This window comes from Rhinolophus sinicus, chromosome 1 (genome assembly GCF_057876585.1).
Source record: "Rhinolophus sinicus isolate RSI-liver-muscle chromosome 1, RSI-T2T, whole genome shotgun sequence".
In the NCBI taxonomy this organism is placed as follows: Eukaryota; Metazoa; Chordata; class Mammalia; order Chiroptera; family Rhinolophidae; genus Rhinolophus; species Rhinolophus sinicus.
Window position 1 is genome coordinate 93,143,103 of NC_142501.1, and position 19,459 is coordinate 93,162,561.

Genomic DNA, 19,459 nt, shown 5'->3' on the forward strand with positions numbered 1-19,459 from the left:
ACTACCCGGGGCGGGCGAGAGCGGGATGAAACGTGGAGCGGGCTCAGGCTGGAGGGCGAGCGGACGCCGGCCCGCGCGTGGGGTCTGCGGCGGGAGCCGGCTGTGGGCGGGGAGGAGCGCGGGCAGGGCGCGCACCTGGGCCGCGCGGCGGGGGAGGGACCGGCGGAGGGACGCCACCAGCCGGGAGCCCTCCCCTCGGTGCGTCCCGCCCCTTAGCTGGGGTGGAAGCCGGAAGCGGGCGAAGTTGGCGGACTCCGGACGGCGGAGCCCAGGGAACCCCGGGTGTTCGATCGCTGCGCCCCCAGCCCCGGGCAGCGCGCTCCGCCACAGTGCCGCGGGGTCATGGGGGCTCCGCGCCACCGACCGCCGGTCGTCCCGGGGCCCTCGCTGGGGCTGCTGCTGCTGCTCCTGAGCGGGCCTGCCCCGGGTCGCGCTTCCCCGCGGCTCTTGGACCACCCGGCACCTGTCTGCTCCCAGCAGGTGAGACCCCCGCCGCGCCCTGGAGGAGCGCGGGAGCAGCCAGGATGCTGCGGGGCGGAGGGGCGAAGGCGGCGGGGCGGGCGGCCAGGAGGCCGGAGCTCGGGACCCTTGCGAGGTGGGCAGGAAGTCCGTGCTGGGGTCTCAGAGGGAGTCAGGGCTTGGGCACAGGGAGCGGGTGCACCGGGCAGGACCGTCGGAGCAGCAGGAGTTGCGGTATGGACCCGGGAGAAGAGGGAGTCAGCGGAGAAAAGAAATCACGCACCGGGTGTTGCACAACCTGGCCGGCATCCTGGGCGGGAGGGACACCTCCGCCGGGGCCCACGGTTTGGGGAAGGAGACCGGGGCCCGGCCGGAGAGGCGGGGCGAGGCTGGTTAGAAAGGGGGTGCGGAAGGAGCCTGCGGAGAAGCCGGACGAGACTGGGCAGACCCCTCGTCGTGCTCCCTGCGGACCCCTGCTGTGCCCCGGCGGCCACGACCCGAGCCTGGGAGGCTGAGCCGACTTAAAGACCTACCCTGGAGAGGATCCGGGCAAGTCCGCAGCAGCCAGATCAGAGGGTGGGGGCCGCGGTGGATCTCAACCCACTTCCCCGGGGGGAAGGGGAACCTCCTACGGCGGTAGAACCGTGCGCACGAGCCGTGGCTGCCTGAGAGGGCCGCAGGGCCGGAGCCTCCAGTGAAACGTGGCCTGTAACCTTCCAGGGACAGTTGTGCTGAGGGCGGCTGAGGGCTGCCGGCAGACTCGGGGCACTTCCCCAGAGGGGTGAAGCGCTGAGAATGGGGCAGATGAGAAGCCGCCCCTTCAGCTCCCACCAACACCACCACCACTCCGAGCCTGATTAGCATCTGTCAAGTAGTGTCTGAGCTGTTCCCAACAGGAAGTGACACACCCACCCTTTGGGTAGTGGCCCTGTGGTGGAGGATCATCTCAAGGGGGAGAAAAAAGTAGCAAAACACTGTGCCTGCCTGCACCACTTCCCTCCTGTAAGCGCTCGCCTTTCCTCCACTTTCTCAGTGGTTTCCTCAGTCCCTTCTCCTCCGTCACTGCTGGTCCTACCTAAGGAGTAATGCTCAGTGTCTGAGTCAGGATGTGAAACAACCCTAGAGATATTTCTCCTATCTAATTTTGTAGAGAATTTACCAAAAGAGGGTGGAGGGTGAGTGACTATTTAGCAGGGAAAAGATTTTTTTTTTTATGTGAATGAGTTGTGACTCCCGCTATTGGGCAAAGTTGGGGGCATATACTCAGCAGATCCTTCCTGCAGACTTGGTAAGAACTGTTGTGCCCTGGAGGATTCCAAGTTGTCATTGTGATGGCCATTTGCCACATGCCTGCAGAGATCAGGGTGCTGTTGCTGGGAACCAAAACAGTAAGGAAACCCTGTGTCCACGGGACTTAAATCATCTAGGAGGGAAAAGGCTTCAAGGTGGGAACTGTGGTGGGAGGTGGCCTGGAACAGGTGCTCTTTGTATATCCAGTGAGTGTACACACAGTTCCAGCGAAAAGAAAAATAACTTCTAGCTGCGGTGTTCTTTTGATATGAATTGCTCTGGGGGAAGCCACGGAATGTCAGTAGTAAGGGCACAGCCTGATTCCAGAGAGTGCTGTGGTGAGATGCTTATTGGCCAGATTTGTCTGTGATCTGCAGGCTCCTCCTTCCACTTGCTCTGCTCACAGACGGTGACAAACAGCTTCCTTGCTTTATTGACTAGTCCCTTTAAAAAGCAAGAAACTACACCCTTCAGATTTCTCTCCCTCAGCTGGTGTTGTAGTGGATGCAACGCCATACAGTGAGGAGAGGGAAAGCCACAAACTTGACCTCAGAGGATCCGGGTTTATATCCTGACTTTACCACTTACAGTCTGCAACCTTGGGCATTTTCGGCTGCGTGCACCTGTGTTTCCTCATTTCCACAATGAAAAGGCTGGGTGAGCCGTCTGAAAGTGGATCCACACCACTTTCCAGAATGTTACTGTCTATCCAGAGCCTCGTTGGATTTAGCGCTCAGTGACTCACAAAATGAGAGGAGGATCGGAGGGGACTTCCCTTGTCTGTTCTGTTCCTAGCCCGGTGCTGCAAAGATAGGATGTGGGGGCTTGATAAGTATTTGTGGAATAAAAGAACACAGAAATGAGTGAATGATGAATAAATGGTTAGTTCTGCTTGAAAAGCAGTGATAAACTGAGACCAGGCCTAGCACTCTTTCTGGCCTCCTTGATTTAGTACCTCAAAACCCAGATGACTTAAGTTCCCCCACAGAAATCAATACTGGAGGAACCGTAAGTAATTGCAGTTCCCTGGGCAGTCTTTTGTCGGCCCCTCCTCCTGCCAGGGCTTTATCAGGTTTCCTTGACTGTCAACTGGGGGAAAAGAAAACCCACAATGGAAAACGGTGACTTGGAGTTGGTCAGCGTGGGTGTTAACACAGTTTTTTAGCCAGGGTGTGTATAGTGTTAGAAATTCATTTTTGTCCCTGAGCACTTGCAGTTTTGACTTGTGGTAGAACAACTGTTTTGTTTATCTTCTGGTTGCCAGAAGCTGCTTTCGGCCGTGCCATTCTTTCAAAGTGTAAAAAGTTGAGTTCTGTGGATGCTCTTGGGTGGTGTAGGCATCTGGGCAGTCAGGCCTGGAGGATCTGCTGGTGGTAGAACCCGCAAAGTGAACAGGTGTCTTGGCCATCATATCTGACTTCTCACTGCTCCTGTCAGGCAGCCGTCCATTTAGAGACTAACATCGAATAGCAACCGGAAGTGATGCGATGCAGGGAAGAGGACACTTAGCTGAGTCAGAGGCCTGGGCTCCCATCTCGTCCACTCTGCAGCCCCGGTCAGTCTCTCCACTGCTTGGAGCCGGTGACTTCTCTATCAGAGGAGACGAGCCTCACTAACAGGGTCATGGGGAGAGCAAAAGTGCCAGACCGCATGGGCTGTGGCCTTGAGAAGTGCCAGGTTTGCCTACAGCTTTGTGCAGGCGTTCGTTTGCATGTATAACTTCATGCAGCGCTCACAACACCCTGCCAGGCAGGCGTGATTCACCTGTGTTAGAGAGGCTAGGTGACTGGCCCAGGGTCACACCCTAGTGAGTGCTGAGCTGAGAATCAAAGCAGGGCCTTCAGAACTTCTCTTCACCAGGCACTTGCTAGTGGCCATTGAATACACAGAGCAGTCTTTTATTTCTTCCTTTTAATCTTCACCACTATGGATAGAGAATATTGGCCCACCGTGGTGGGTGTCCCTCTTCCGATTTAGAGAGGCAGTATAGCAGTGATTAGGAGGTTGGGTTCTGGAACAAAGCTTTGTGGGCTTGAATATTAGCTCTGTGGGACCTTGGGCCACTTAGCTGACCTGCCTCTGCCTCAGTTTTTTCATCAGTAAAAATAGGATAATGGTACTTACGTTAGAGGGCTGTTATAAAGATTACATGAGGTATGTGTATAAAATGCTGTTCCCCAAAGACAATCACTTATACTCCTTTTAGTTATTGCTTCTGGCATTTGTCTCCATCTTTCTGAATATACTTATATTGTCAATGTTAGATATTGTCTATTGACTTATAATAGATGAAAATCTGAATGTCTTATATTGCCCTCTTCCCACTGCTTTTCCTCCCAAGCTTCTCATTGTAGTGATATCACAATTTTAGTTAAATTCATAGTCAGTGTCTATATTCTAACAAGTAAATAATATTCACTAATGAGGCAAGTATGTGTACTTTCTATTATATTTCTTTTTTGGTATAACTTCTTTAATTGTTTTAATTCTTAACTTCTATAATTTTCCACTCTTAGATTCTATAATTTTCTAGTCTTAGATTTTTCTGTCAGATTTGTTATGTCTTTTTCTGCAAACATCAGCTGTTCCATCAATTTCATTCCCTTTTCCTCCAGAGAACTTCCTCCTGAGCCCTGTGTTCTCAGCTCCAATGTGGACTGATTACTCTCTAGGCCTGTGGCACCATTGTCATACTAAATATCCTGTCATGATTAAAGCTCCCATGTCCTAGATCCTGTGTCTTCCTTCCCAGAGGTTAACACCCTCATTTTGCTGGAGCATATCCTCCTGTAATTTGCTAGGAAAAGGTATGAGGGATGGAGATATATCAAGGTCAAAGAGCCAGTTTCTTGCCCTCTGTGCACCAGTCCAAGGAGTCTCAAGTGGGAGGAGAAATAGAGTGTTCAAGGCAGCAGAGGCAACTAGAGGGATCTTGTTGTTGAACATGTGAGGAGTGTCGTGCAGGGCTGTGATGGTCCTGGGACCAGTAGTGAGAACTAATCCCGAGGAGCTGGACAGGATACAGAAAGTCTGGAACTGGTATCCCAGAAAGGTAGGTTATGGATGAAATGGCACGCTTAGAGTCGCTTCTGGAGCATGTTTAGGACATTATCCCTTCATCCTCTTTGTGAGTGAACCATGGTGGAACAGCGTCTTCCCCCTCCCGTTCCTTTGCCCTGCCTCTCTGGTCCCTCTTGAGAGAAAGGCAGGTGCGGACCCAGTGCCCTATTGACATGCATCTACCAAGTCTCTGTTGTCCTTAGAATCACATTCTGGTCCACTTCCACATCAGACTGTCTTCTGCTCCACAGGATGTGTTTGGTCCATTTTACCAGTGAAGATAACTGAAAACACCTGAGCCTGGGTCCGCCTTGCTCCACAGCCAAGTCTGAGGGTGTGGAGGTCCCCCATATAATAGTAGCTTCTGTTAATTGAGTCCTTGTTATACGCCAGGCTCTAAAGAAGGGGAGCCAGTAATTAAAGAGCAGACATATGTGCCAGACACTGGACAAATATCGTCTCATTTAGCAGGCGGTGCGATGGTTCTCTGAGCACTGCAGCCAACACAATTCCTCATGATTCTCGTAGGGCTTCTCGTAAGTAAGCTTCCTGTCGAACAGTGTGGGAGCGTGTATCATTGCGCTTAGTTGTATAACTAGTACACAGGTACATTCCCATTATTTGAAACTGTTTATAATATAGACATCTAGCGTGAAAGGCACCTTACACACACGCCACCATCACTACCAGCCCACCCCCTGCCCAAGATCTTTATTTCAGTTTGCATCATTTAATCTTCAACAACACTATGAAGTTGGTACTGTGCTTTTTCTGATTTTACAGTTTAACAAATCGAGGTTTGCAACGTTAGGTATTTTGAGGTGACTCAGCTCCAGGGGTGTACGAGTATGTGTGTGTTTGCCAAAGCAGAATCCGCTGGCCAAACTTAGTCCCAGTGGTTAATTTCTCTAAAACTATTTTTAATTGGGATTTCTGAATTTGGCCCTCCAGATCCCCTCTGGGTTAGAAAGGAGTTCACACAGTAGGAGGCAACTTAATTTATCCGTGTCCTTCAGTTTCCTCATCTATGAAGTGGGGCTAAGGACACTTAAGTAGTCGTAAGTGTGTTAGAAGATTCGTGAGACAATATATATAAATCACCCAGGACAGCATCTGGCACATCTTCCCCAGGGAGTTTGTAGAGACTTAGTAAATTTCAATAACAGGGACTGGGGTTTAGGTTTTCCCCTCTTGCAGTAGTGTTTCCAGATGGCAGATGAAGCCTCAGGGAAGATTAAAAGCCCCAAGGCCCCACAGGAGAACCTTCTCAGTGTCTTTTAAAGTTGGAAGGCTCCCGGCCCCTCCCGGCTACTCAGAAAACACCAGTTCCATTTTGCCATCCACTATTCCCACTCCTCATTCTGTTTGTCCTCAGTTGGGCAGCATGAGAAAAGTGTAAGGGGAATATGGTCCTCCTCCCCAGACTGGGCCCCTGAAGTGAGACAGGAGGGCTGTGTATATTTTATTCTTGAGAATGAGCCAGAGGGAAATGTCTGGAGCCTGACTTGTGAATTAAAGTTCTTTCAAAGCTGAAATTACCTCTTTCTTTTTTCCCACAGGAGCTAAACTGCACAGTCAAGAATAGTAAGTCGTCTTTTTTTGTTCTTGTTGCTTTGTTAATAAAGTGCTGACCTCGTGCGGATCCCTGACAGAAGTGCCGCCATTCCTCTTCCGATTGTGGATGAGGGCTACTTGAGCAGGAGGTGTCCTTGAAAACCTTGGATGCACACCTGCACTTCCTATCAAGAATATTCATTATGCAAAAGCCAGGAAGTGAGAAGCAGAACTGTCCTTTGGATTTTGAGAGTATCTTCTGGGATGCTGCCTTCGTGTGTCTGTAATCCAACTTGGTTTGCCAGAGCTTGTCACTGTAAAGTGAGAGACATCTGTGCTGTTGATTTTGTTTTGTTTTAAGTGAAGACGGAGGCACATGTTTCAAGTGTCTGTGCTAATTAGGCACCCTGGTATATAAAAATAAAACAGCTCTTTTCTCTACCCCATCTTTCCTCTGCCCCCATTTCCAACCAATGCTTCATCTCAAAACCAAGTCATGTGCTTTGTCTTCTCTCCTGAAATGCCCTTGAAACTTCAGAGCTATGCAGTGACCCCAGACAAGGAGAAAGGGGGGAAGAAAGGGAAGCTGAGACCCCACCAAGGATCTTAGGCCCCTGAATGTTTAAGATCCAACTCTCTGGGCCTGCTGCTGGGCACCTTGCTTGCATGTTTCAGTTTCTTACAGAGCACGCAAGCCTCTGACTTCTGCTTTTCCTGCTACAGGTACCTGCCTGGATGACAGCTGGATCCACCCTCGAAACCTGACCCCCTCGTCCCCCAAAGATGTCCAAGTGCGGCTGCACTTTGCCCACACCCGGCGCGGAGACCTCGTCCCTGTGGTTCACATCGAATGGATCCTGCAGACAGACGGTGAGTGGGCGTGTCAGCAGGTCCCATGGGATTCTGCCCACCTCCAGGTGAACCCCCAGACAAGACCACAGGCTCTCCCATCAGACTTAGAATTGGGTTCCCAGTCCTGTGCTCAAGCATGAAGGCCCAAATTTTGTCCTGAAAGGATCCATTCATGCACTGAATACTGTTTCAGTGTTTTAGATATTAACCCCCAGTATGTTTTTGTCCTACCATCCTTCACGAAAGGCCTTCCTTCAGCCTAAAATCTTTATCACCATGTGGGATGGGGGGAAGTCACGTGGTTAATTCTGTAACTGCAGTACCAGGTATTTACTGGAAAAATGGTAACACCTTTGCCAGCCTGCTTTTTCCTTTAATTTAGGGGCTGCCATTTTTAAAACAGCATCCCCAAATCTCTTAGGGATAGAGAGTTGTATTACAGAACAGAGAAGATTGGGGTTAAGGACAACCAGCCCCAGATTTGCGAACAGGGCCCGGGGAGTTCTCTTTGTAAGTCCCCAGCTCCTATTGCTGTTGCTACCTCTTCAAGGATGGTAGGAATGGCCGCGTTTGACACCCATGCCCTGTTGCCAACGCTCTCACCACAAACTTGCAAAGCCTTTGCTTCTAGCCCACTATAAAGTATTGCTTGTTCTGTGTAGCTGAGAAGTAACTGTCTGCAGGGCAGGAGGCTAACTTAGGCCCAGGAGTGAACTGGGAGGAACAGGAAGTGGAGGGTTGGGTAAGCTAGGCAGATTTTCTTTTAAGAGTGAACAAGCATAACTAACGGGGAAGTGACACGCCCAGTGGTTTGTCCCGTTGACCTGCATCTGTGTCTGCTCTCCCCCCTCTGACCTTCAGCCAGCATCCTCTACCTGGAAGGCGCAGAATTATCTGTTCTGCAGCTGAACACCAATGAGCGGTTGTGTGTCAAGTTTGAGTTTCTCTCCAAACTGCAGCATCATCACCAACGGGTAAGAGTCCAGCTCATGCGTGGACTGTGTTCCTCTGATGATCATGGGGAGCAGAACATGTTTTTGAAAACTTCCCAGACGAGCCTCCCCTGCTTTTCCTTCCAGCCTTCCCTAGCTGGTCCCTGAATGAGGAGAGCCTTCCCAGCCCTGCCTCCTGCCATCTTTACTTGTAACTGACATTAATGTGGGCCCTGCCTCCAGAAGGAATGATGTTGCCCAGATCAGGGAACCATAGTGGGTGGGACACATGTAAATGAGTTCTGCAGCAATTTCTGCTCATCTTGCTATTCACAGCTAGTAGTAAATTGTTGACTCTTGTTCAGTTCGTTTAAAGCAGTGGTTCTCAAAGTGTAGTCTCAGGAACAGCCTATCAGTGTGACCTGGGAGCTTGTTAGAAATGCAGATTCTAGGGCTCCACCCAGACCTGCCTAGTCAGAAACTGGGGTGGGGCCCAGCAACCCTTTTACAAGCCCACCAAGTAGTTCTGATGCAAGCTCTAGTAGAAAACTGCTAGTTTAAATCTGCAAAAAGTGACCATTTGCAGATCTCCCACAGACACAGGAAGCAGACAGATTCCCCTCCCTAATATTTAATTAGGGCCCCCAAACTTGACTGCTAGGTGGGTGGTGAGGGCCAGGTGCCTGGATACTTTGAAGCAAAGGACCGCAGCCCCATCAGCAAGGTAGTTCGAACAGGAGCTGCAGTCAGTACCTAGCTTCCAGACTGTCCAGAAAACACCACACACGCCGCCATCTCTGCAGGCCCAGGTGGCTGGAAACCTCTCTAGCCCTCCCTCTGCACTTTTGTGCTCCAGAACATTCTCAAGAGATCCCTGGCTTTCCCATTTAAGGAGGAAGAGTCACTTAACATAGTTTTTAGCTGCGTCTTAGGTACCAGCTCGCCAATGGCCCCAAGTCCCTTGGCTGGGCGCCCTTTCACCACTGCTCTGCACTGTGAGACGGGGTGGGGGCAGGGGCTCTGTGGCTGCCCTAGGATTGGCTTCCCGCATGGCACTCTGCTGATGAGGCCAGATATTGAAATAGGCAGGAAAGACCAGAAGAAACGAGTGAAGACACAGAAGACTCTGATTTGGGGTCTGTGGTGGTTATTTCTTCTTATTTTTGGCTGATCGTTTGGCAGTAGGTAGAGTGGGTGCTTCGGGGGCAGCTGGGTGAGAGGTGTGGTGGCTTCCTGGTCCAACCTCCCTTTTTTTTCCCTTCTCTTCAGTGGCGTTTTACCTTCAGTCACTTTGTAGTAGAACCTGGCCAGGAATATGAGGTGACCGTTCACCACCTGCCCAAGCCCATCCCTGATGGGGACCCCAACCACAAGTCCAAGAACTTCCCCGTGCCTGGTAAGAGCCCCTACCCAGCTCTTCCCCTCACCCATGGCTCTGCAGAAGAAACCAGCAGGATGCCCAGACGTCAGCCTCCCTGCTTAGCTGGACAATGGCTGCCATTGTCAGCATGTGGCACCCACAGCACACAGATGCCAGGGACGGGGAGCTCTTTGCGGTGTGGCTGCAGCCTCTGTTCCCTGGAGGCAGATCCCATTCTCTGTTGGCACAAACAGTGGATATTGGCCCAAGACCCCAGGAGTTTTAAGGGAACCGGCGTCCCTCTCTTTGTCTAGAGAAGCACAGTCCCTGCCCAGGAAGTATCAGGAATACAAGCCACTCTTGGAAGAGTTGTAACCCCTGTTCCCAGCCTCGTCCCAGCTTCCGTCCCCTTGTTTTTCACTTTTACCCCACATCTTACCTGTGTTTATCTAGCACCATCCCACGTATGATACCATCTCCTCTTCCCCCACTGATCCATCCTGCCCATGAATACTGCCAGGTTTATCTTCAAAAACATCCTGCAGTGTGTGTACAGCTTCTGTTTTCTCTGTCCTCTTCAGAATGTCAGCCACAGCCCATAACACTTCTCATTGTTCAAAGCCAACTACACTTGGAATGCCAGACCCCTTAAGGACGGGGTCTGGGCCTTACACCCGTTTGTGCAGTCACCAAAACCTCTCAAATTGCCTTGCATGTAGCAGGTGATCAGGAAATGCTTGTTAAGGACGATGATGACCTTCATCTCTGGAGTACCCCCTACACACACCCCACTCACACTATCTGCTCACCCTACTTTATTTTCCTTCATCTTATTCGTCACTCCCCGACATAATATTGTCATAGTATATTTGTAACATTATATCATGCTATTCGTTGTATTGGCCTCCTCTACCGGAACGTGATCTCTGGGCAGGGACTGTCTTATTCACCACTGTATCTCCAGCGTCTAGAGTGGTGCCTGGCACATATTGGGCGCTCCATAAGTACTTGTTGAGTGAGTGATTCTCCCCAGTCCCCTCCCCTGTCCCTAAAGTAGACTGAAGTAGTCCCTGTCACTCCCCAGCAATTCATACCTGTCACGTGTCTTCTTAAACCAAAGTAAAAATGCTACAGTCAAGGAAATTAGGGAAGGGGATCAAGAAGATATCTGGAGCAGTGGTCCTTTAGGTAGTTCCCAGAATTTGATAGAAAGACAGATTCTCAGGACCCCCCATCCCTCCCCCCGCCACCTGCTGAATCAGAAACTACTGATGATGGCGCACATAAAAGTTCAAGAAAAACTGCCGTGGAGGAACAAAGAACAAAATTCTCCCTTATAAAAAGTCAGAGGCAACCCTGGAGAGGAAGCGGCAGCGGGGAGAGAAGGAACTGGAGTGGACCGAGACTCTGGCCACCCAAAGCAAGCCCAGGAGAAATACACTTGAATCCAGAGGGTTCCCTGAGAGAGGAGGGATGAGACAGCCTGGTCCACCCCAGTGCTGTGGCCCTCGGTCAAGGGCCACAGTCCAGTCCTGGGGCTTGCTTTGAAGGGACCATCCTTGAACAGGCTCCCCAGAAGGAAAACTGTTATCCTGGTGTCAGCAGTCTAGAAGAGCCAAGTTTCCAAGGCAGAGGCTTAATGGTTTCCTTTTGCTTCCGGATCTGCAGACTGCAAGGACCCCAGGATGAAGCACACAACACCATGTGTGAACTCAGGTAACTGCGGCTGTAGGCCTTGCCAGGGAGGCTTTACCTGGGTGCACATTCCCTCTCCTCACCGCAGCCTGTGTCTGTGCCCTGGACAGGCAGCCTGTGGGACCCCAACATGACCGCGGACATCCTGGAAGCCCACCAGCTGCGGGTGAGCTTCACCCAGTGGAGTGAACCTACCCGTTACCAGATCCTGCTCAGCAGTTCCCCACGCACAGAGAACCAGACATGTTTCCAACACGTACTGAATATACCTGCGGTAACTCCCTACCACTCTTCACCCCTCCGACATAGCTCAGAGCCCCCCTCCAAGCCCCAGCCTCCCCTGCTGGTGCTGACAGAACTGTTGCCAGAAGCGCAGTGCTCGGCGCTGTGCTCAGGCAGTACCGATCCGGCTGCGTGGCTCTTCCTCCTGCCTTTCCGTATGTAGGTGATAGACAGTGCAGTGGATTCTGTGCTGCAGGTTTCCTTCTGCTCGTACAGTCTGTGGCTGATAGCGTATGGTTGGTCTCTGCCCTGCCCACCACCCCCGTCCTTTGTGTCCTGCCCTCCCCCACATCCTCCTTGTTCTCTTTTTGTCCTCCTCTGTTTATTCCACTGATTTCAAAAAGGATTTGAAGATGTTTTAAATGCAGAAATGAAGACAAAGGGGAAATAAAGATGAAGCAATAAGATAAAGCCAGGGCTCAATGAGCACAGAAAATGTGCCACGCTACTGGGTGTAAGCACAGACTTGTCCCCGCCATCCCCAGCAGCCACAGCAAACAGGAGTACCAGTCACTAGCTGTGTTTCTGGGTTAACAGCAGCCCCAATACACTGGGGAAATGTCATTGTCCTGGAGCAGAAACCTGAAAGGTGTTTGTCCCACTGGCCTTCGTGAGGGCGCACTGACTGGTGGGGAAGGTTGTCCCTAGCTTCCTGCAACACTACAGTCAGCTCTGGTCCAGCTAACCTACCCATCCTCTCCCTCCCTTTAGCCCACAGGAGAGGATGTCCACCAGCGGTCCAACGTCACGTTCACCCTACCAAACATTGATTGGTGCTGCCACCACCAAGTGCAGGTGAGTGAGGGGTGTAGACAAGTATGGGATGGTGTGCACAGGTGGGCATTCCTGCTAGATGGGCAAGGGAAGGAGGGAGGGCAGCTTGTGGACTGGCGCTCTCTAAGGACCCAAAGCCACTACTGTGTGAGACGCCCTGCCTGGCAAGGCAGCATCTCTGCCTTCTCCGGCCCCTGCTCTCCCAGCTTCATCTGGGCAGGGCTCCTTTGACCCCCCTTTCTCGATGGGCAGTCTACCTTACAACCACAGGACGATGCTGGAGCCTCCAGCCAGGGTCCGTGACTCTGCTGGCAGGAAAGCATCAGTGAGGCTTCCTCTCTCCCCTGCTCTTCTCTGCCCTCACAGATTCAGCCCTTCTTTAGCAGCTGTCTGAACGACTGCCTCAGACACCCCATGACGGTCCGCTGCCCACATACTCGTACTCCAGGTAGGAAGCATATGGCTCTCCTGGGGCATATTTGGGGTGAGAGTGGATGAAGGTCAACAGCTTGACCTGAACCCTGACCTGGTCCTAAGGATGGAGCAGAGTTTAAGCTGGAGTGATTCAGGCCTGCGGTGCAGGGCTTTGGAGACACTCTCCTGGATTGAACTCCTGACTGCCTTTCATTAGCTGTGTCGCCTTGGGCAGAGCCCCTCATCTGTCTGATCCTGTACTTCTGTGACAGGAAACATGGGGATGTTACTGTCATAGAGTTGCAGTTATATACGTGTACAGAACAGAGCATTTTAATGTGTCATTGCTTTTCATCCTCACAAGTTGTGAGTCAGAGTACCTAGAAATGGAGAATCCCTCCCCCAGGTTCATAGATGAAGAAACTGAGGCACAGAGATGTTACATAATTTGTCCAAGATCACACGCATGGACGTGGCAGAGCCCACTCAGCAGCCATGTGCAGCCTAACGTGGCTACAGTCAGAGCTGCTCCGGAAGCAGCAGATGTTGCTCTGGCCTGGATGCGAACCCCAGCCTGCCGGGGGAGGTGGGGCATCGCTAAGTAGACTGGCAGCTCATATGTTTCCTGTAGATGGTTTCATCGAGTTTACCCATATCTAAACTGCTCAGTGCAGGGCCAAGGTCATTACCAGGCCCTCAGTGGATGTCAGTGATAGTTGTGTGATTTCTGCTAATAATTAAAAATAACTCCTTTCCCTTTGTTCTCCTTGCAGACCAGATTGTAGGTAAGCCCAGTGTTCCTTCCCGTAGTGTGCTGCAGGAGCCCCGAGGGGACATTCCTCAGAGGCCACAGGAGACGTCCCTGGCAGAGCCTGGCATGTAGTCAGGCACACAAGACTGAACCAAGAGACCCGCCCGGGCGGGGGGTGGAGGGCTGAGATCACCAGCCTGTCCTGGTGCAGGCCAGAGAGGCCAGGCAAGGGGCTGGGCAGCAGGGCTGGCGTGGCAGGCCTCCCTGCCACATCACTCATGCTGTTCTGCTCGCCACAGGCTACATACCCCTGTGGGTGTATGGGTTCATCACGGGCATCTCCATCCTACTGATAAGCTCCGTCATCCTGCTGGTCCTCTGCATGACCTGGAAGCTGTCTGGTAAGGGACAGGCATGGTGGGCGGGGTCTGGGGTTTTCCGCTCTGCCCTTGTCTTTCTTCCTGTGTCCCCTCCCCACTCCAGTCTCTGTGAGGCTATGCTCAGAGGACACCCATCAGTCTCAAATTTTGTACAGACATCACCTGTTGTCAAGAACTCAGAGCCTGTAGTAAAGGCTGACCTGGGCTCAGATACCAGCTCCAGCACTTACATCTGGGCAAAGTACTTAATTCTCTGAGCCTAGGCTCCTCTGTTGTAAAATGGAAATTATAAAGATGCCTACATCATAAAACGGTTGTAAAGATTACATAAGATAGTGCATATGAGCTCTTAGCATACAGCCTGGCACATGGTATTTGCTCAGTATGTGCTGGTTACAATTGCATTTATTGCTACTCAAATCAATGTTATTAAAATCAGCAGGTTGGAAGGAGCTAGGGTAGAGATTCCCTGTTAGACATAATCAGCCAGGCAGGTGGAGCAACCTGAGCGACCCCATCCTGCAGCCCCCAGACTTGTACCCCTGAGGTCAGGGAGAGTAGTATGACCTGGGACAGCATGATGTGACGGAGAAGGCTCCAGGGACCTAGGGCACAGGGCTGTGCACCCTAGTACTGCCTCACTGGTTTGTCGTCATAAGCAAGTTGCTTAACAAACTTAGATTCGGTTTTTTTTCTGGAAAATGGGGTCATGACGCCTCCCTCTCAGGGCTGTGGTGAGGATTACATGACATAGCAAGGAAGGTGCTTGTTGGTGGGCGTTAATAAATATGGGTTCCTCTCCCTGCTCAGCCCTCTCTGTCCAGGCGCTCTCAGGAGAGAACATGGGTCTTCCTTCAGGTTATGGGGCTCACCTTTCCCTCCTCCTCCACGACCTTGGGTTCCTCCTTCAACGATCTGGGAGGCCATTTCCCCATTTACAGGGCTTATCGGGATTAGGTATTTAATCAGTATTCACTATTACTGTGCAGTGGGAAGAACACCGGGCCAGGCAGACCTATTGAGCGGGTCCTTCTCCAGAGGATTATTGGGAGGGTCAAATGAGTTAACCTCTCTGTGAGTGCTTTATAAACTGTAAAGCTCTCTATAAATGTGAGAGAGGCACCTTGTTTTTTTTTCTGCAGTTGCACTTCTGACCTTTCCTGAAGTGCCCCCCAACCACGGGGTGAAAGAAGGGACAGGAAAGAAACCTCACTCATTGACTGTCTTTTGACAGTTCTGGGAAAAGGCCCAAAGGGTGGGGATTGAAATGAAGGCTCTTAGTATCTTCCTTGGCCATCCATGGCTTCTATTCCTCCCATCCCGGTCACCGAGTAGTTGATTCCTGCACTGCAGTTTCCTTCATTGCGTCTCTGAGGGGAGCAACTACTCAAGTATGTTGGTTTCCCTTCCTCACCTCAAAAATACCAGGAGGAAATGTCATCACTCCCGGTGGAGGCTACTTCTGCAGATATGTTGTAAGATTTATGCCTCTTACAAGGACACCTCTGGGCAAGGGCTTTTCCTCAAGTGGGGAGTTTCCTTGGGTGTGGCCAAATTGCGGGGAGGGTACACCAGGACTGTAATGAGGGGGCCAGAGGGGAACCCACAGTCACCATTCTGGGCATTCTGGCTGGGTCAGTGCCACAGAACACTTGTGGCCCCAGGTGACTGTACGATGTGCCAAGCACTTCACATACACAATCTAATTGAATCCCCCATCACAGAGCCACTTTACAGAGAAAGAAACTGAGTTTCTGAGGCATTAGTAACTTTCCCAGATCTCACCGCTCATCATGGCGGTAGGGTTCACATCTGAGCAACTCCACACAGTATGGTCTCTCTGCAAAGGCCAGGAAGTAACTGCTGTCTCGGCTGCCTCCCTTGTCAGTAGTCCTTTGTCAGGTGGGGCAGGGCTCCCGTCAGGTGCCCTGTGAGCTGGTTCCTATTTCTCTTCCAAAAGAGCCACTCCAGTGTTTTTCTTTTCAGGGTCTCATCATGAAAAATATGGCGATGACACCAGAGACACAGGTCAGTGTTTCCTGGTGTGGGTGGGCTGCGTTTGGTGAGTGTTTTTAAAGGTGTGATGGAGGGTTCTCCTGAGATCCATGGGTGGGTTGCTTTCTGCAGTTTAACTCCTGAGTCCCTTCAGGAGACCTCACCTTTAAAGGACCCGCCTTCTGCACCCCCACACAGAGGGAACCTCAAATGGCAAGGCTGGAGTAATGTTTTTAAATCACTTGGGCAAGGAAAGGAAGGGAAGTTACCATATTTTGTGAAAAGAGGTCCTCTCTATAACAGACGTTTCTGTTCCATAGGCTGGTCTTTGTGCCTTTTCTTTTTAATTAAAATAATTAAACTATAGACTAAAGGCCAGATAAAAATGCAAGAGAGGCAGATTCTTTTTCCAGAAGGCAACAGACTGTGATTTTTTTTCAGGCAGCCCAAACAGGTGAAACAGCAACATTTGGCTTATTCCAAGGCCTCAGTTGCATTTCTTAGGCTAGGGAGCCGAGCTCTGACTGATCCCTGCCCTTGGCCTGTGGTGCAAGGGGCAGCGCAGACACACACTTGAATCTGTGGCCTTGGCTTCCCTTGTTCCCCCCAGATGTCCTACCCACCACTGGCCTGACGCCCCCTCCCCTGAGACCCAGGAAGGTCTGGATCGTCTACTCCGCCGACCACCCCCTCTACGTGGATGTAGTCCTAAAGTTCGCGCAATTCCTGCTGACCGTCTGTGGCACTGAAGTGGCCCTTGACCTGCTGGAGGAGCAGGTCATCTCAGAGGTGGGGGTCATGACCTGGGTGGGCCGCCAGAAGCAGGAGATGGTAGAGAGCAACTCCAAGATCATTATCCTGTGCTCCCGAGGCACCCGGGCCAAGTGGCAGGCCATCCTCGGCTGGGAGGAGCCGGTCGTGCAGCTTCGATGTGACCACAGGAAGCCCGCGGGGGACCTGTTCACAGCGGCCATGAACATGATCCTCCCAGACTTCAAGAAGCCAGCCTGCTTCGGCACCTACATCGTCTGCTACTTCAGTGAGATCAGCAGCGAGTGTGACATCCCTGAGCTCTTCAACATCACTTCCAGGTACCCACTCATGAACAAATTCGAGGAGGTTTACTTCCGGATCCAGGACCTGGAGATGTTTGAACCTGGCCGGATGCACCGTGTTGGGGAGCTCACAGGGGAGAACTACCTGCAGAATCCCAGCGGCTGGCAGCTCAAAGAAGCCGTGGGGAGGTTCCGGGAGTGGCAGACTCGGTACCCTGACTGGTTTGAGCGCGAGAACCTCTGCTCGGCAGATGACCAGGACCTCGCATCCCTGGACGAAGAGGTGTTTGAAGAGCCACTGCTGTCCCCAGGAAAAGGAATTGTGAAGCAAAAGCCAGTGGTGCGGCAGCCTGCCCCTGAGGGCCGCCTGGTGATGAATTTGCTCGGCGCTGAGGACGGGCAGGGAGTGGTGAGACTGCAACCTCAGCTGCTGGTGGCGCAGACCCTCCAAACCGCGGTGCTGCCGGTGATCGCGGGCCCTCCCGCTCAGGCCCAGGCCGTGGAGCCTGTCTCCCATGCTGTCGGGAGCCGAGCAGCCCTCCGGTTGGCCATCGTGGAGGGAGGCGAGGCCCGCCCGCTGCTAGAGGGCTGCGGTCCTCGGAGGAACAGTGTCCTTCTCCCCGTGGACTCGGAGGCCCTGCCTATTTGCAGCACCCCGACGGCATCGCCCCACCCCCTCCCGGAGCAGGGCAGGGAGCAGCTGGAAAGCTTGATGCTGTCACTCTTCCAGCAGAGTCTGAGCTGCCAGGAAGGGTGGGAGAGCCCGGCCGCGGCCCTGGGAGACCGGGACTCGCCCTACGAGGAGGAGCAGCGGCAGTCGGTGCAATCCGACCAGGGCTATATCTCCAGGAGCTCCCCGCAGCCCCCTGATGGGCTTATGGAAATGGAGGAAGAGGAAGAAAAGCAGGACCTGGGTAAGGAGGCCAAGCAGCTCTCCCCTGAGGCCCTGGAGAGCCTGAGAAGCCTCCAGCGACAGCTTTTCTTCCAAGAGATTCGGAAGAACTCTGGCTGGGACGGTGTGGAGCCAGAGGGGCCGGTGGCGTAGAGCCTCCCAGATCCAGAGCATTGTAGAAGGGAGTATGTGTGTACGTGGGTGTACACGTGTGTCTGTATATGTGTGTGTATATATTCATGTGTGGAATAGTACCTTTAAAATGTAGACATCTTGATTCTGATGCCTGGGCATACCTCTTAATTTTTCTTTCTGTGACTGGTAATCTTCCAGCCCCACAAAAATCTACAACCCGTTCCCAGGAGCTAGTGGCCATGTCCTTGAGTGTCCGTCATTCATTTATTCATTCATTCAACATTTATTTTGCACCTACTATGTGCCAGACATCTGAGATACAAAGATAAGTTGTACCTGGCATTGGCCCTGACCACCAGGGAGCTTAACACCTAGTGAGAGCAACAGATTAACAAATAGAGGAAGTCGTGCAAGATGTAAAGGCTGAGGAGATGCCTGTCCAGGGCTATGCAGAAGCCCAGAAGGGACACCTGGCCCAGGGATAGATTCCTGGAGGGGGTGCTATATGAGCTGAAGGAGAAGCTAGTTTCCCTGGGCCAAGAGATTGTGGTTGGAGGAGGCACCAGTCCCGGGGAGGCAGCATGTGGGGTAAGGTCTGGGAGATGAGTGGGAGCTGGGCCCATCAGTAAACTGCAGGATGGGCCTGGAGAGGAAGGAGGGAGGCATAACAGATAGGGTGAAGACATAACCAGAGCCCAGGCTGGGAGTTGGGACATCAGACCGAAGGCCTGGGACTCCTTGAATATGAGAAGCTGTTGCCCTGCAGAGGAGGCTGAGGGCCAAACATACCTGGAAGCCACCTCAGCTCATTTTGGAAAGAGACAGGGTAGACATCTGTGATGTGAAAGTGAACACAGGGAGAAAAGTCTGAAACCCTGAGCTCACCTTTTGGCAGTCAGTCAGAAGGAAAGCTATGGCAGAGGATGCTTTGGGGGCTGCTGGCTGGGCAGCACTGGGAGCCGGGAGCCCTCAGCTCCACACTGGGGTCCAGTGGCAGAGGGAGTGGAGTATGAGCTATGGAGGGCCCACAGCAGGGTGGGGAGGCATGTGGCAGGGTAGGAGCGGGAGGGCAGTGAGGATCTGGGCAGGCCTTTTGAGGGGAGAGGAAGGTGTGCCTCTCTGTACTTAAACGTCTGAGGTTCCGAGACATTAGAGGAGAGATGCTAGGGCCCAGTGTGTGAAGTTGTTCCCAGGAGAGTGCACGGGGATGCCATGTGCCCCTGGGGCTGAGGGTTCTCCATCGCCTATGTCTGAGCCGTTAACTATAGCTCCACGTTTCAGCCTGGAGGAGAGGGTTCTGAAATGTGATGAGAAACCAAATATTACAGATGTACGTGTGCGTGAAAGAGATTGTCAATAAAAGAATGAATACATTTAACCTGGTAAGAATTCCTGGTAGTTGTTTTAAGTCACATGTTCCTATAGGTCAAGCAGTTCCAGTTAGAATGCTCTCTTGTAGTGACATTTTGCCAAGTAGCAGCAGGAGCATTGAGGCCTAAGTCCCAGACACAGCACAGCAGCAGCAAAGGACCAGGTGAGGGAGTGCTGTGGGTGGGATGTCTGTGTCCTCTCAAAATTC

At 52.2% G+C, this 19,459-nt stretch overlaps 1 protein-coding gene across 4 annotated transcripts; it reads left to right on the top strand.

The window, feature by feature from the left end:
• Window positions 1-163: 163 nt before the first annotated feature.
• IL17RA (interleukin 17 receptor A) lies at window positions 164-19,258 on the top strand. 4 transcript variants are annotated; one of them, XM_074325141.2, is made up of 13 exons: window positions 164-480; window positions 6,369-6,393; window positions 7,087-7,233; window positions 8,077-8,189; window positions 9,417-9,543; window positions 11,176-11,223; window positions 11,313-11,368; window positions 12,196-12,279; window positions 12,625-12,706; window positions 13,446-13,457; window positions 13,723-13,824; window positions 15,790-15,831; window positions 16,409-19,258. In XM_074325141.2, exons 1-13 carry the CDS (start codon window positions 343-345, stop codon window positions 17,896-17,898), a joined length of 2,466 nt encoding a protein of 821 aa, XP_074181242.2. In that variant the 5' UTR covers window positions 164-342; the 3' UTR covers window positions 17,899-19,258. The 4 variants fall into 4 exon arrangements, with proteins under 4 accessions (XP_074181242.2, XP_019612834.3, XP_074181241.2 ...); XM_019757275.3 differs by having other exon boundaries at window positions 168-480; window positions 11,313-11,476; XM_074325140.2 differs by lacking the exon at window positions 13,446-13,457 and having other exon boundaries at window positions 168-480; window positions 11,313-11,476.
• The last annotated feature ends 201 nt before the right edge of the window (window positions 19,259-19,459 follow it).